At 43.7% G+C, this 16,235-nt stretch overlaps 1 protein-coding gene and 1 non-coding gene across 2 annotated transcripts; one reads left to right on the top strand and one right to left on the bottom strand.

Moving 5' to 3' along the window:
• Window positions 1-3,100: 3,100 nt before the first annotated feature.
• trnac-gca (transfer RNA cysteine (anticodon GCA)) lies at window positions 3,101-3,172 on the bottom strand. The gene has a single exon. It is a non-coding gene; the product is annotated as a tRNA-Cys (tRNA).
• Window positions 3,173-8,132: 4,960 nt separating this feature from the next.
• On the top strand, window positions 8,133-15,875 carry lfng (LFNG O-fucosylpeptide 3-beta-N-acetylglucosaminyltransferase). The gene is made up of 8 exons (XM_074656070.1): window positions 8,133-8,709; window positions 12,406-12,454; window positions 12,642-12,744; window positions 12,825-12,978; window positions 13,067-13,152; window positions 13,274-13,439; window positions 13,533-13,618; window positions 14,401-15,875. The coding sequence occupies exons 1-8, from the start codon at window positions 8,287-8,289 to the stop codon at window positions 14,465-14,467; spliced, it is 1,134 nt and encodes a 377-aa protein (XP_074512171.1). The 5' UTR covers window positions 8,133-8,286; the 3' UTR covers window positions 14,468-15,875.
• The last annotated feature ends 360 nt before the right edge of the window (window positions 15,876-16,235 follow it).

Genomic DNA, 16,235 nt, shown 5'->3' with positions numbered 1-16,235 from the left:
TGACCTATCCTAATCTTAACTATTCGAGGTTAATGCCTAACCTTAATCTCGCGAGAGTTTCCCCAGTTTGTGACTCCCTTCTAGCCACTGTGAATAAAGCTGGGTTACATATGCAGTGTCAAAAAACACTCGGGGATGTATTGATCATGTTTTAAGACATGCAAAAGTACAGAGAAACTTTCCTCTTTCAGCAGATGATTTTGAAATCTGTCTTCTTGTGTCAAACTCTGCACAGACATCATTCTGCACGGTGAAGCTCAAACATCCACGTGAAGGAGGAAAACACATTTTTGAGTGGAGGGGGACTTTATTGAAGAACTGCTTTAATTAAGTTTGGAGCAAAAATACACTAATAACGCAAAAAAGCTAGATGAATCTCAGCTTGGCTTTCTGCCTACATTGCAAAATTCCTGATAGCAGCGACATCATCGTAAAGATCCACTCTGAGGCCTGTTGGCTGGAAACAGACTAAGCTTATCAGTGTCTGGTCCTAGAGCAGGGACAGGGGGCTGATCCGGGGTCAGGGCTGTTTGTGCCCAGCCTGATCTCAGCACATCTGCGGTGGTGTGAGGGGCTCGGCCACAGACGGCCTAAACAGTGTGATTAGTGTGGCGCCCGTATGGAGGCCTGCGAGGGTGACGGGTCGGCTGCCTTCTGAAGGAGATTAATATAAAGAGCGCAGGCAGCGAGGAGCACCTGCCATCCGTCTACTCAAAGATCTAACACTATCTGTGTGTTTGAAGTCCTCCAGGAGCGCGAATGACATTAAATAACTTCTTCTTGGCTCATGCTTGTGATATCTGAGAATAAATCTGTTGATATTCACCTCACACCCTTCATGTGATTGATTTCCCCCCCCTGATATCTGCAACATGATCTCTTCATGCCATGCAGCATTTGGGTCCCAACCTAACCTGCTCCTGTCATGGATGTCTCCCACGGGAAATCAAATAAGCTTGTAAGCAGAGCTAATGCTACAGTTTCCCACGGATACTACAAGAGCTAAACACGGCTGATACTCCGAGAGGTCACCTATATGAATCATGTTTCTGTCGCTGAAATAGTTAGAAGTCACTCGTTTTTAGAAGCCCCAGTGTGAACAGGCTTTTCAATAAGCACATGATTTACATTTACAGTTTGAAATGTTGTCAGAAAAGAAAAATGCCAACATGCTATATCCCTATTCTTTTCCTGAGCTCCTGACAGTAGAACAAGGACTCTGCTAATCCATTTAATATGAGAGGATCAGCCCAGTTGGACCCACCACAAGACATAAACCGCTGCTCTGTGGGATGGAAGCGGCTCTTGTTCCCCGACTGGAGCTGGGCCAAGCCTGGTGCCAGGAATTAATCCTAGCCACAAAAAGGAGGGATTCCCTCCGCTAACCAGGTTGGACAGTCATGGGAAGAAGGTGTGGAGTCTGTAATGATGCAGGATTTCCTGACAGGTGGTGTGTTCAATAAATGCCATGTGGCAGCTCCTGCTTGGCCCATTTACTCGTTATCCTTTAATACTGAGTCCTGCTGTTGTCATTTAACACCACATATTAATAGCAATTAACAGATCAGGAAAATAAATAACAGATGTGAGAGCTGAGAAAATGATGAGAGATCACAGAAAAATGACATGATATACACTGAGAGAAGGAAGAATATCTGTTCCTATTTGTATATACATTAAATTAAAGGTACAGTGTATAGGATTTGGCGGCATCTAGTGGTGTGGTTGCAGATTGTAACCGACTGAGTACCCCTCCGCTCACTCCTCCCTTTCCAAGCCGCTGAGTGCAAAACCGTCGTAACACCGTACGCCTCGCTCAGAGGCCATCCTTACCATGATAACACTACTTTAAGAGCAACGGAAGTCAGTTGGCAGCCGGTTTTGCACTCTGCGGCTCACATTACTGCAGTTTCACAAGAGTGTCGGAGAACTATGGTAGCCGTTCTGGGCTACTTTAGAAACATGGCGGAGCAACATGGTGGACTCCGTGAAGAGGATCCCCTCTCTATGTAGATATGAAGGGCTCATTCTAAAATAACAAAAACACGATTCTTAGTTTCAGGTGATTATACACTAATGAAAACATAGTTAGGAATATTATATTCCATTTCTGCCAATAGATCCCCTGAAACGCAGCCCAGTCGCCAGGCAGTTCTTGAATTAGTAACGAAATTTAATGTATTGATTTGTGTACATAGACACAAATTTCTAATTTTTTTCGTGATGGTCAGCAGAATGCCGCGTAAGGAGGAGGTCGGGGTGGATAGATGGGTCAAAAAACGCCCATGTTTGCCCATTTACCAGAGTGTCTTCAACAATTAGACAGCCTTTACTATGTTGTCTCTCACTGTTTTCACATAGCAGTAAAGTCATTTAACTGCCCTACAGTCACATCTGCTTTTCATTGTCATGGCTCCCTCATTTGTCTCGCCTCCTATGTGACGTCGCAGTATATCACCCTGCTGCTCCCTGTGGAGCTCACTCTCTGTAAACAATAAGCCATGACTGAACTTTGCCGCTCCGCATTACAAAAACATGGATACACACGAGTCTTACAAACAACAATAAAAGGTTGAAATCTTGTAGACTGTGAAACTGAAGGGGGTTAATTAATCTCACTGGTTGCTAATAGATCTCTCACTGCAGAGCAAACATGCATTACATCCCTAAATAGATACAGATGGAGTATATGGTAGAGATGAATGACGGGGGGTGTCACAGTATCAGAGGAGGATATTGTGGTGAAAGCTCAGGGGGCACGAAGCATCTGAGAAATGTTCCTGATGGGGTTTGCGGTGGTTTTCCTTTCAGCCCGCTGGGAGAGACCACAAAACCCAGAGGAAGGCCCGGGAAGTGAGGAGGTCGCAGAGGGCCGGTCATTTCTAAACAGTTCGAGTAACAGGACACTCTGAAGTGTGAGACCCGAGGGAGTCCCCTCGCCTTTTCACCTGTGGTGGTCACCAGTTGGAACCACAAAGGTCTCACTGTTTTTGTGACTGGCTCACTGAGTTGCGAAATCACATATCACACAAAAATCCATCTTATCAGGCTTTTGTTTGTGTGTCCGGCAAGCCAGATCACTGACCACCTGTATAAAGCAAGGGGGTATCCGGATTTGAACCAGAGACCTCTTGATCTGCAGTCAAATGCTCTACCACTGAGCTATACCCCCTGATGAATAAATAGCAGTGAAGGAAGTTCAATAATCACAAATATCCTGTTTAAGAAGGAGCAGATGCTTCACATAAACCAGTTTTATCCAAACAAGAAATTATACTGTATTTTAGACTGTAGGTGCATATCCTGTTATAGTACTACTATGCTACAATACTAGTCTGTAGCCACTCAGATCTCCTTCTGGAACAGAAAAAGAGAAATCACACAATGTGTGTAACACCCATATCACACTCGGTGTACCCTCAGCAGTTTCCCACCGGGTGCTGCAGCTCCACGCTGCTTGCCGTCTCCCGTGAGAGTCTGACACATCAGACTGCTCTGTCATTTTCACAGTATCAGATCCCACAGCCCTATTCTTCCACACACAGATTATATCTGTGCGCCTCTTCATGTTCCACAACATAAAGTAACACTGGTGAGAAACAGAGACAACAAACAGGATCATAATTTGGGCCTTCCCATTGAATGCATCTCTGTTTGCAGACTAGAGTCGTCCCGATTGAATGTGTCGATCGCTATATTTGTTCCCAGAACAACAAGAGAAAGCTGCACAAAGAGAGAGTGCTGGGAAGCATTAGGCTGATGGAGTGGAAGTAGGGCAGGAGCAGGGGGTGACGAGCAGGTCTCAACAGTTATGCAAATAGCTCGTGTCTGCCTGGTTATGGAGAAGGGATTGAAAAGGGAACAATTATGACGGGAGGGGGGCACTTTAAAATAGGACACCAGTCGTGAGTTTCCTGTTTTCATTGCATCCGCGGAGTCGTGTCTTTCTCCTCAGAGCGCTCAGCTTGCTTATTTAGAGAAGTAAACTTCATCGCGACTGATACATCCTCCAAAATATCTACAACTCTGACATGGTAACACTTTCCATAGTGTGATTACAGAGAAGTCAGCTCTGCAAAGGTTCACACATATTTAAATGAGAAAGCAACACCACAACAAACAATTAAAAGCACCTCAATGACTCTTTCCTTTGTCTGCATGCTCCCATTGTACTGCCCAGCAAGGTAGCGAAACACAAAGAGGCTGTGTATTGGTTGAGAAAATGGCCATTTACTCCAACACAAGGAACCGTTTCACAAGCTTTTTTATTGGGACATGCAACCACCAACCTCCCACCTCTTAAAATTTACATGATATGGAAATAACTCAGAGTTGTCAGCAGCTTTTAGAGGTCCCTTGAGTTTGTTGAGCTCTTAGTGGAAATATAAACCTGAAGGGTCTCCAGTGAATATCTTGTTTCCACCAACAATAAGTGGTTTTGTACAGAGTAGAGACGTTTGGGCTGTTGTGTCACAAAGAAAACTGGTATATGACAAGGATATTTCTGAGTGACGACCCAGACGATGACAAATAAATGATAGTTTATAGGTCTTATTATCTTGTTATTGATTAGAATAAATTATGTTCAACATGTCCAGGCTTGTCAGCATGAAACCTGACACTCCTCAGCTCCTGGTTGATCATTTACAGTTCAATCAAGCTGCTCCACAAAAATAAAAGATTTTTTCCACAGCGGATAAAAACAGCAGCGACACACTCATACATGACAGAAAAAATATATTACTTTACAAATTAAGAATTTACGCACATGATGAGCTGATAGAATATGATGTAATGTTATAAATTAAATGAAACAACAGTAAATTAAATAGTTAAAACTATCTCCACCTTAACAGTAAAATGCTGTTTACACATAGATGCATAAGTAATAATAAACCAATTGTATAAAATATAATTTTTTTTCAGTGAACTGCTTTTAGTAGTGAACTGCTAGCAAATAACTTTATATTTAAATTTCAACTTTAGATTTTTAAGAAATTTTCCTAATGAAAAAAAATCTATGAAAATGTTCTGCAAAGGTTAATGTTGGCTTAAGAGGTTCAAAATGTTTTATTCATTCACATTACCATGGAAACAACCCATATTGTTGATATGAACCGGAACATGCACTTAAAGCGGCCAGCCCGCTGCCCGGATATGTCAACAATGCACAGAGGGAGAGTGACTTCACTCTCTGCTCAGGTAGACATTACTCCTCTATATCTTTACATAGCAAATAGTTGTTTGCTGCTATATTCATGCTCTGGATATCCTATAGAGAACCTTTAAGTATCTGAATACTTCCTCCACAATAGCATGATACCATACATTTGATCTCAACTCTTTCATCAGTTCCTAGTGTTTACCTGAAGGAAGTCCATTCAGGTTTATGGGACTCTCTCTGCAGATCAATAATAAAGATGGTGGTATTTATTTGTGTCTGGAGCAGCTGAAGTATTCTCAGCCTTCGGTCCTCGGAGAGTTTCCTCTAATGTTGCATGAGGAGGGAAACTGAAACCGAATCGTGAGGAAGAGGACGCTCTGTCCCCTGGCTCTCACATCTGGTGTGACCTGTAATCCAATCAGAGCCTGTGTTTCCATGCTGGGACGATAAACAGAACCGCAGACTGATCCCACCGCCCCGCTTCTCACTGATCCAGCGAAGTCTCCATCAGTTTGCTCTTTACTAGAAGTCTTGCTCACACTTAGAGGATGCTAACCTTCATCGTGTTGTTTTCATTATAATGAAGAGAAACAATTACTCATCTTAACTTGTATTGAAGACAAACAGCAACATATCATATGTGTTTTCTACATGCAACAGAAAAGATGAGTCTGTGGACTAGGGCTGCCCCGTCTTAGTCGATTAGTCGAATAATCGGTCGTCTTAGTCGACTAAGAGTTCTTTAGTCGATTAATAATTTTTTTATGTTTCTTTTCAAGCTGAATGACTTATTTCCAAGAAATTTATGAGGACATCTCTGGTCTTTCAAAGTGGTGCTTTTGCGTGATTCTTTGTGGATTCGTTTTAGAGATCTGTCGATTAAATCAACTAATCGATTAGTCGACAAAATCATACGAGTGTTAGTCAAATTTCTTTGGTCGAGGACAGCCTTACACAGGAGAGTATTAACTCTGGATTAACTTGCATGTGCTCCTATATGAAGGAAGGAGATATGGATATAAGTTAACATAAAGGAGCAGATGTTTTTAAGATCCAAGACAGGAGATCTAAGGCTCAGCTATAGCTGACCTTACACATGCAGCATCTTAGATTATAAATACATATTGGAATCAGTAACTAAACAAAAGCTTCAACAATAAGCAGAAACATCCAGGGGGACCATCCGGAGGAATGTTAAACAGACTGAAATATGAAATAAATGGAAACATTATGAGCTGAAAAGAGTGATGTGGCTTTGAGCTAATGTCTTCCATGTTGGATCTATATACATTATGCAGAGTATCAAGTTATAGCTGACATCTCACAGAGCTGCACATGTGTTTCCAGCTTTTGTCGGCGAATAAAAAGAGATACTTCTGGACAGTTTGTGGGATGTTGTGACACTCTGGTCACAGTGCATGCTGGGATTCTTTACCTGCTTTGTGCATCATACATAATCATCTTTGTAAAAGCAGGAACTATAAATAGCAGCCCTTTCATTTTACCCTCCGACTGAGGCTCAGATCCCCCAACATGCTGATACGATCTGGGGGGAAAATCAGGCACATTGTGGTGTTTATTTGTGGGTTTGTGGGCGCTATGGTGAGGAAGTGGGCTCGTCTGAAGAAGCTGGATTTAATCTCACTGGTATCCAGCAGTAATGTTAGAAGAGAGGGGGGTGATTTCAAAGGGACAAGAAAGCAGAGAGGTTTAACAGAAGGAGAGGTTGGAGCTAATACAACTGGAGAACTTTACTCTTTCACTTTAACAACTGACATTGTTCACAAGTCCAAAAAAGGACCAAAAAGAGTCTCTGAGGTGGGACGAATGCCCTGCAAGCCCGGTAGAAAGAGGCGGTTGATTGAAGAAGAATGAAGGGCCACAGAGACAACCCCCTCTGCCTGGTTTCTTATACTTGCTTTTAGACGCTTTTCTGTGCAACACATTTAAAATGTGGACAAAAGAGCTTGTCAGGAGCCACAAAGCACAGAGGTAACTTATGTCCTGCATGTCCCAGAATTTAAAAGAATGAAACACCTGCAGCGGGAAATACGTTATTTCTCTTGCAAAAGATTTCTCATACTAGTGTAAGTCTAACAGAGGAGTTAAGAAGCAGGATGTGTTGAGAATACAGACATGAAAGGTGTGATTCAGCCGCATACACCTTAAAGGACAACACTGGCTTTTTTGGGAGTTTAATATCTGGATTGAGACCAAAATGTGTTTCCAGCTGCCTTTTTTTTCAATCTTGCACTATAAAGTTAAAGAGCTCAGTTTAACCCAGACATTTGTTTGATACTAAACCGTCTAAATCGGGTGGCGTCGGCGAGGTTATTGATGCCCCACCAGCTGCGTGTCGGTCTCAAATGGACTCTCATGTCTTTTGGTCGGCGTACCGGCACCAGACGGCACTCAGTTGTGTGAGAGCCAGAATTTGAATAACAAGTGTTTTCAGGAATGGCCAACTGTTTGGAGTCCTCACAAGGTCAGAGAAGAACAATAGAGACGTTTCTCTGGTGAACACCCGGCTCACGCTGAATGCAAAAGAGCTTCACCTTCAAAAAAAAAAAAAAAAAAGTCTGATTGTAAATTCAGATCTGGAGGATTTTTGTTTTCCTTCAGGTGCATTTTGAAACACACCTTTTCCTTGTGACCACATGCTGTTTGTTTACTTTGGATCAATCTTTTACACATATTATCTGTTAAAGCCAAACTGCAAGTCACATTCACGCACACACACACACGCACGCACACACACACACACACACACACACACACACACACACACACGCACGCAGGCACACGCACAGTCACACACAGGCACACACAAACACACACAAACACACACACACACAGCTGTAACCACGCCCCATTCTACGTCACTGACTGGCATGCTGCATTCAAGGACCTCCCATGAGGCGTGGCCAGCATGCAAGCTTATATATATTTCCCCTCGTACCAAATTACTTATTCGTGCTTCAGCTATGCACCTTGACGGATCTTTCATTCATCTTTTTGTTTTTTATTGAGGAGAAAAACCCCACCATATGGACTTTGCATTGGGGACTCATAGTGCGCTTCATAGTTTTTTTTAGTCTTTTTTTTTTAAAAGTTGAAAAATCATGTTGAAGAATAATGGGAAGAAGACAGCTATCTCTGTAGCCGGCACAGCATGCCTCTGCCTGCTGATGCTGCTGCTGCTGGTCGCGGTGCAGCATCACCGCGTCCAGGTGGAGGAGGAGGAGGCGCACGGAGGAGAGGATGCAGGGACGCGCTCTCTCCTCCAGGATGGAGATGGAGATGGAGAAGAGCAGCTGGACGCACCGGCTAATAATAAGAGAGGATTCTCGGCGTACTTCACCAAACTGACCCGAGGACGGAGGGAGGTGGAGAAGCCCTCTGGCTCCTCCAGGTCCGCAGACCCGCCTCCAGCAGAGGACATCAGAGCTGATGACATCTTCATTGCTGTGAAAACCACCAAGAAGTTCCACCAGTCCAGACTGAACCTGCTCCTGGACACGTGGGTCTCCAGAAACATGCAACAGGTAAAGGGGAAAGTGCAAAATGTGCATGCATAACTCTTAATCTGTGCATGCACAAGATGTAGATGTATAGGAGGTGATATTTGATGTCATTGTGCTGCAGAGCTGAACATGCAACAGGTAAAGGGAAAGTGCAAAAGAAAATTTATTTGCATGCATAACTCATGCAACATCAACATACATTAATCTGTGCATGCACAAGATGAACATTTTTAGGAGGTGATATATGTGGGTTGATATGTGCTGCTGAGCTGAGCAATAAGCACATGCAGGTGATGCCTGTGTGATGCTGCTGCATACAGTGCTGTATTGTTCCACCTTGTCACCATGATGACACTGAAATAGCCACACAAACCCCTACAAACCATGCTGAATTTCTGTCCCTTTTTATTCTCCTCTGAGTGATGTCCCTGAGAACTGAGGGAGCAGTTTCAGGGCTCCCCTCCCCTCTCTACCCCACTCTCTATTATCCCTCCTCTTCTTTCTGGGTGTCCCTGTGAATAACCCCCGGTGCAATGGATGCTTCACAGCACCGACTCCAGCGCTGTCCCCCTTCCAGCACTAACAAAGCGTCTTTCTGAAGGGGGGAAGAAAAGCTTTTCCCAGCCCCTTGTCTCCTCCTCTCCTCTCTCCATGGGAACGTGGGAGCTGAGTCTGGGTCAAGCTTACTGGATGGAGGAGGGATGGGGAAAACGGGGGCTCCTGTTAAAGGGGATGCCTGCCTGCCTGGGACAAAGGGGTGCATCTATAGGAAGTTTATGCTGGGAAAAAGGCACGCTGAGTGTGAAAATGTGGCCTTGAGAACCAAGCTCCTTCAGAGGATGCACAAAGAGATGCTATAGTGTGGAGGAAACGGTTGCTATTCAAAGTGATTTTTTATCCTGCACCTAGAGAAGTCTTTTTTGATTTGCCTCGGGTGTTGTCACACACAGATTCTCTTTATCTCAAGCACCAATAAAGTTTGGGAAGAGGTGTTTGATGTCCGTATAATGGTGATGATAATAGGCTGTCACACAGAGAGAATCACCTGCACAGCTCACGTTAATGTCCAAACCAAGCCCCACAACATCTGCTCAGATGTGAGCTGATTGCGCTAATTGGTTGTAATCACAGCACTAGATGATGTTAGTTAACCCATCATACAGAGCTAACAGCAGGGCTCATATAGGCAGGCAGCTGGTGGGTGGCTGCCTGACAGGACAAAAAGCACAGACTGAGAGCCCCACAATGCAAGAGGGAGTTCCTGGAGGAAGGGTGCCAGGTGGTCAGGAGAGCCCCGAACAAAGGACGGCCCTAATGCCAGCCATATGATGCTCTGAGTTCCCACCGTGTACATATGGCCATCCTCAGTGTTCAGAGCTGATTCTCACGCTCAGCTGATGGGGACATCTGTGGAGTTTGGATCACTTTTGTAGCAGCAGACACAAGGGACAAAAAACTGCAAAATTTAGAAGACGTGCCATTCGTTTTCTGCTCAAAGTGAGATCTTTTTGATCGTATGCAGATGGAGTTGCTGCTATCTGCTGCTGTTTACATGAGAACAGAGAGGGGGAGATTATCTGTGATAGCTGTGTTGACACAATAGTGCCTGTGGCCTTCTTAATTTTTGAGCCCATTCAGAGCATAAATAGCAATTTTTGCAACCAGCCTGTGTCTTTATATAAAAGGTTACCCCTCGTGGCTATTAAATGCCAGACCCAATTTATCTGTGAAATGTCTCCCTTTCATCACAAGTTACATTTTTTATGGTTTCCTGTTTTATATGAATCTCCCTTAGATCATAAAACAAAAGGAAGTTAAAATGGATCATGATATTTCCCCGTTCCAGAGCGTAGATCAGCAGCGAATTGATTTGTAAAACTGGCACGCGAACGCTGCTTTTATCACAGCTTAAATTCATTTGGCAGCTGGCACCGACGTCTTCGTGCATTCCTCTCTTTAAGAGTTTGACGATTAGCCAGCCCTCCAACAATGAGCGCTTTTAGCATTTAGAACAAACACATGGCCGTACAAGTGGTCCGAAAAAGAGGGGTGGGTGTCATTGAAGAGGGACGGCCTGGTGTTCAAGATATGTGCCTGATACACGTCATTTGTCCTGATAAAAAAGGGCTGAAAATGCTTTGAATGTCTGTGACAGAAGGGGGAAGGAGTGGAAGTGGTTGATGGAGGGAGGGGAGCCTGATGCCCTTCCTTCCCGTGGAGCTGGAGACAGCCAGCCAGGCACCACGTTCAGCTCAGACAGGGCCGTGCCAGACCTTCCTGTGGTCAGGAGTGCAGCCTCCCCCCCCTCTCTCTTTGCTCTCACCCCGTGCCCCCTCGCCTCTTATCTCTGCTTCACACACCGCACATCTTTTCTTTCTTTTTTATTTTGTATGAATTAGTATTCTGTGAAAGTAACTGTTCTTTTAAGTTTCAGTTAAGAAACAAAGACCCGAAAAAAAAACCTTTCCCAGGGAGGTTTTCTCTTTAGTTAACTCCTGCAGCTGTATGCAAATGCTGGCAAACATATTGAGAATTTACCCAGTGGAGACTTTACCCAGCATGAAAACTCACAGCATTGTTCTATTCAAGAGGCTCTGGCCGTGTATGAGGGGGAGGAGGAGGAGGAGGAGGATAGGGGGGTGTAAAGGGGGTGAATGGCCACACACGGTTTTGGATTTACTAATCAGCAGCAGTGAGATTCCTCCCCTCTCCTCCTCCTCCTCCCTCTCTTTCTGTCAGTGCCCTGGCAGCTCTGGCAGCTGCCTCAGTGATTAGGCCGTCTATTCAACGGGCTTTAAAGCAAACAGCGCCAGCCTCACTAGTGAAACCACCACCCTTCCTTAAACAAATACCAGCTCATGGCCTCAGCATCGAGCAACATCTGCTCAGAGTTTGTTCTTTGCTTTGTGCAGAAAGAAAGATTCAGGATGCAGATCCTGCTGCAGGGTGGCGAACTCGCAGGAATCTGGGTTATAATTGAGACAAAAAAGTGCTCTGTCAGTGAGGGTTAAGGCGCCACGACCCGGGCGTGTAGAGACACGTGGCGCAGATAAGGTAGCGTGATGTTCGGCAGGTGCTGCTGCTGCCGCCTCACCTGAGGTGAAGAGTAAACAGACTGCTGGCGGTTACAGAGCTCAGGGCATTTTCATCATCACCATTCACCAGCTTGCACCTGCTCAGTGTGAGTGCATCATAAAGAGGAGTCTAATCTGCTCCTTTTTAAAGTGTCCCTTTTATGAGTAACTGCTACATTTAACAAGCCGGCAGTCTCGTGGTTGTCAGTCATACAGCGGCGAGCACACACGGGATTGTGTCAGTGGTTTATCTACTTCATGCGGCATTCAACATGTTGATGCCCGGCAGCAGGTCCAGCAGAGCGAAGGGGGCTCAGCCGGGGGATGGGGATAGATGAATGGGGTGTGTGTGAGGGCGGACAGTCTGCCTCCGCCTTTGTTCTATGTCTGGGATGCTTTGGGGCGGCAGCACAGTTGCCATGGAGAGAGCGAAACGCCTGACAAAAGGCCTTTATTAGAGCAGGGGGCTGTTTAACTCAATGTGTTTTCCACTGCATAAAAAGCACGTTGATTGATGCTAATCACACCGGGCTGGATGTGAGGAAGAAGGACACACTGTTGAGTTTGGTAGCGTGACCAGCGCGTTCACATGATCATCCAAAGATATTTCCACTCATCTGTACTCTCCCTTTTTTGTTTACAGACGTACATCTTCACGGACGGAGAGGATGAGGAGCTGAAAAAGAAAATTGGTATGTTGGAAACAGAGATGCACATTGTTTTAGTAGAAAGGGCACTCTGAATTAAACCTATTTTAAAAGTCAGTATTTCCAAAATTCTGCTCTAAGCTTTTTTGCTGTGAAAGATTGTAATAAAATACATAGAGCCTCCATTGATGGTGATGTCTTTAACTAATAATTTCTGTCATTGTTGCCACAGGGAGTCACGCTATCAACACCAACTGCTCTGCAGCTCATAGCCGACAAGCTCTGTCCTGCAAGATGGCGGTGGAATATGACAAGTTCATAGAGTCGGGGAAGAAGTAAGCATCACTCAAACTTCATATTTGGTGATTTTTCATTATGAACATATCAGGATCTAACAATTCTCCTGTTTCTATAGGTGGTTCTGTCACGTAGATGACGACAACTACGTGAACGTTCGGACTCTGGTGAAGCAGCTGTCCCAGTACCCCCACACCCAGGACATGTACATCGGTAAACCCAGTCTGGACCGGCCCATCGAGGCCACAGAGAGGCTGGGGGACAACAAGATGGTGCGTCCTCATATTTGGTGTCATAATATTTTCAAGATCATGCATCTTCTTTGTCAGATATTAACAAAGGTTTCTGTGTCTTTTATAGAAACCAGTCAACTTCTGGTTTGCTACTGGAGGAGCAGGTTTCTGTGTGAGCCGGGGTCTGGCACTGAAGATGAGCCCATGGGCCAGGTAAGATACAGATACAGATACACAATCAATAATATCAATTTATTGCCTCATTTGTACCTCAGTCTTGAGGATGAAAACAGCAATAAATGCCTCACCACGTGTCTGTTTTTTGTCTCTCTAGTGGCGGTCACTTCATGAACACAGCGGAGAAGATCCGCCTGCCCGACGACTGCACCATCGGCTACATCATCGAGTCGGTTCTGGGGGTCCCTCTGACCCGCAGCAACCTATTTCACTCCCACCTGGAGAACCTGCAACAAGTGTCAAGATCTGAGATCCACAAGCAGGTGAGGTGGCTTATAGCTCAGGATCCTTATGTGTTATCCTTGGTGTTTTCTTTTTCTATGTTGCTCATGTTTTCCCTGTGATGTTTCCTCCAGATCACCCTAAGTTATGGGATGTTTGAAAACAAGAGTAATATCATCAATTTCAAAGGGGCTTTCCCTGTGGAGGACGACCCATCAAGGTGAGAGATTGTTCTGTATTTAATAGGGCTGTCAATTGATTAAAATATTGAATCTCGATTAATTGCATGATTGTCCATAGGTACGTGCGATTAATCACAAATTAATTCCCCTTTCTTTTGTTCAAAATGTACCTCAAAGGGAGATTTGTCAAGTATTTAATACTCTTATCAACATGGGAGTGGGCAAATATGCTGCTTTATGCAAATGCATGTATATATTTATTATTAGAAATCAATTAACAACACAAAACAATGACAAATATTGTCCAGAAACCCTCACAGGTACTGCATTTAGCATAAAATATGCTCAAATCATAACATGGCAAACTCAAGCCCAACAGGCAACACCAGCTGTCAGTGTGTCAGTGTGCTGACTTGACTATGACTTGCCCCAAACTGCATGTGATTATCATAAAGTGGGCATGTCTGTAAAGGGGAGACTCGTGGGTACCCATAGAACCCATTTTCATTCACATATCTTGAGGTCAGAGGTCAAGGGACCCCTTTGAAAATGGCCATGACAGTTCTTCATCGCCAAAATGTAGTTTGGAGCGTTATTTTAACTCCTTACTTTGAGTTCTTAGGTTTTCTAGTTTCATATGATACCAGTATCTTCATTCTAGCTTTAAAACTGAGCCCACTACAACCCAAAAATCGCAAGTTCCGTTAATGCTTTAAAGAACGCGTTATTATCGTGTTAACTTTGACAGCCCTAGTATTCAATGATTTAATCTCAGTTTCAACACTTTTCTAACTGCAACCTTCTTCTCTCTGTATTCCAGGTTCAAGTCTGTGCACTGTCTCCTGTACCCAGACACCCCTTGGTGTCCCCCTCAGGTTGCCTTCTAAGGCGACCGCTCCTTTCTCATCCTCGTCCCCGTCGTGCCTCGGTATCTGAAAGGCTCACGGGGACCAGTGTTTGGTATTAGACCGCACGGCTGCTGTATTGTTACTGCAGTTGTGTGCGGTCTTTAATAGTTTTACTGGGCTGCTGTGCGGCCCGCATCGGGACTATTCCTTCCTGTCCGGAGCCAGGACCTCGCCCCATAATGCTGTGGTGGAGGACCCCAGCTCTCGACAGGAAGTAGCTTTCAGCGTTAAGCTTTGCAGGCAATCAGTTGAGCTTTGTGATGTATATGTTGCTTGTAAATGTATCTGCAATTCTCATAGAATGTATTGTCATATATTCAAGCCTTTTTGCCAGCTTTACATTAACATTGTTTTAGCTTTTAATAATGCAAAGCCATGCAGGTCTTTGTTTGTAGGCTTTTATCACGTATAATTGGCTTATTTTGTTTTGATTTTTTGTTTTGACTCCGGACAAATGCTCTAATATGAAGATTTTGTTGTGCTTTTTAAGTTAACAGTGTTATTTCTCCCATAAACTGAGCTGGCAGGAGGCAGATTTCCAAATGCATCCTATTCTGAGGTATATCAGGACAAAGCACTTTTCCCTTTTTTGATATTTCTGACCTAGTTTACGTCCTTTTTTTAATGACATGCCTCAGATTTGTGTCCAAACTAACAAAAAAAAAGAAAATTAACCCCCTCAAAATCTCTATCCATTCATCTCTATTTAATAACACTCCTTGCATTTTGTTACAATCAGGGAAAAATAATGAGTGGAAGAGATTTTGATTCGGGGTTACAATCAGCTTTTGAATTGTTTTTTTTTGTTGTTGTTTAAAAATTGCACAGCTGAGTTTCAAATGATGTTTGCTCCTGAAAAGATGCTCACCTCCGAAGGCTCAACAACAAAGAATTAGAAAGAACATCTAAATAATAATGTGTAATCGGAGCCAGTCTGTAATAGTTTGCACAAAAGACTGTTTTGTTATTATTAACATTCATGTTCTTTATTTACACATAATACTGTCTGGTTACTGTTGACGCCGGCGAGGTGAGAACTTTACAAGAGCAACATGAGTGTTTCCACATGGAGGCGTTCGCTCCCTCTGTGTTATATCTCACCCATATTGGGTTGCGCTGTACATTTTGACTACAGTATTGTGTACTGTGCCTTTTGTCTAAATTTAGTAGTGATTGTATAATGTTTAGAATGGTTTACATGATGCTTTTAATGACCCGGACATGATTTGTGTTGAATGACTGTGGTGTTTATTCTCCAGTATCTGGAGGGTTCATTCCCAACACTGGCTTCTCAGGGATTATGAGCTGATCCTGGTATTAACTACCATGGGACCCACGGTGGGACCTACAACTTTGAATAAAAGTGCATAACCACTGAGAAACTTTACACATTTGGTCATGTTTTTATTTAACTGTCTCGTTCAAAACAATTGTTCTTTTTCAGTTCCAGTTTATTTGCATTCATCCTCACAGTTAACGACTGAACAGAAACAGAGTTTACATTGATAAAAATAGAAATCTCTACGTGGTTGTACATCATAAAAAATAAAACAACTAAACATTTGCCATGCATACATTTTAAGACAACACTAACACAGTAAAAATAAAACAAAACCGAACAAACCCCTTCAAAGAACTTAAGCCATCCATATGTTAGTGTTATTGATATGAGATATGGATGCATGAGGCAACCAGTGGTGGAAAGTACTTGTACTTGAGTATTTCCATTTATACTTTCTAAGTCTAC

The sequence above is a fragment of the Sebastes fasciatus genome, chromosome 13, assembly GCF_043250625.1.
Source record: "Sebastes fasciatus isolate fSebFas1 chromosome 13, fSebFas1.pri, whole genome shotgun sequence".
NCBI lineage: Eukaryota > Metazoa > Chordata > Actinopteri > Perciformes > Sebastidae > Sebastes > Sebastes fasciatus.
The sequence above is the reverse complement of the archived record's forward strand: the minus strand, read 5'-3'. Positions and strand labels throughout refer to the sequence as shown.

What these genes read in the sequence shown, in the direction of transcription:
- lfng (XM_074656070.1), top strand. Translation starts at nt 8,287, where the DNA reads ATGTTGAAGAATAATGGGAAGAAGACAGCTATCTCTGTAGCCGGCACA. An exon ending in GGAGCTGAAAAAGAAAATTG is followed by an intron (nt 12,455 to 12,641) that starts GTATGTTGGAAA and finishes TTGTTGCCACAG; the next exon opens with GGAGTCACGCTATCAACACC. An exon ending in TTCATAGAGTCGGGGAAGAA is followed by an intron (nt 12,745 to 12,824) that starts GTAAGCATCACT and finishes CTGTTTCTATAG; the next exon opens with GTGGTTCTGTCACGTAGATG.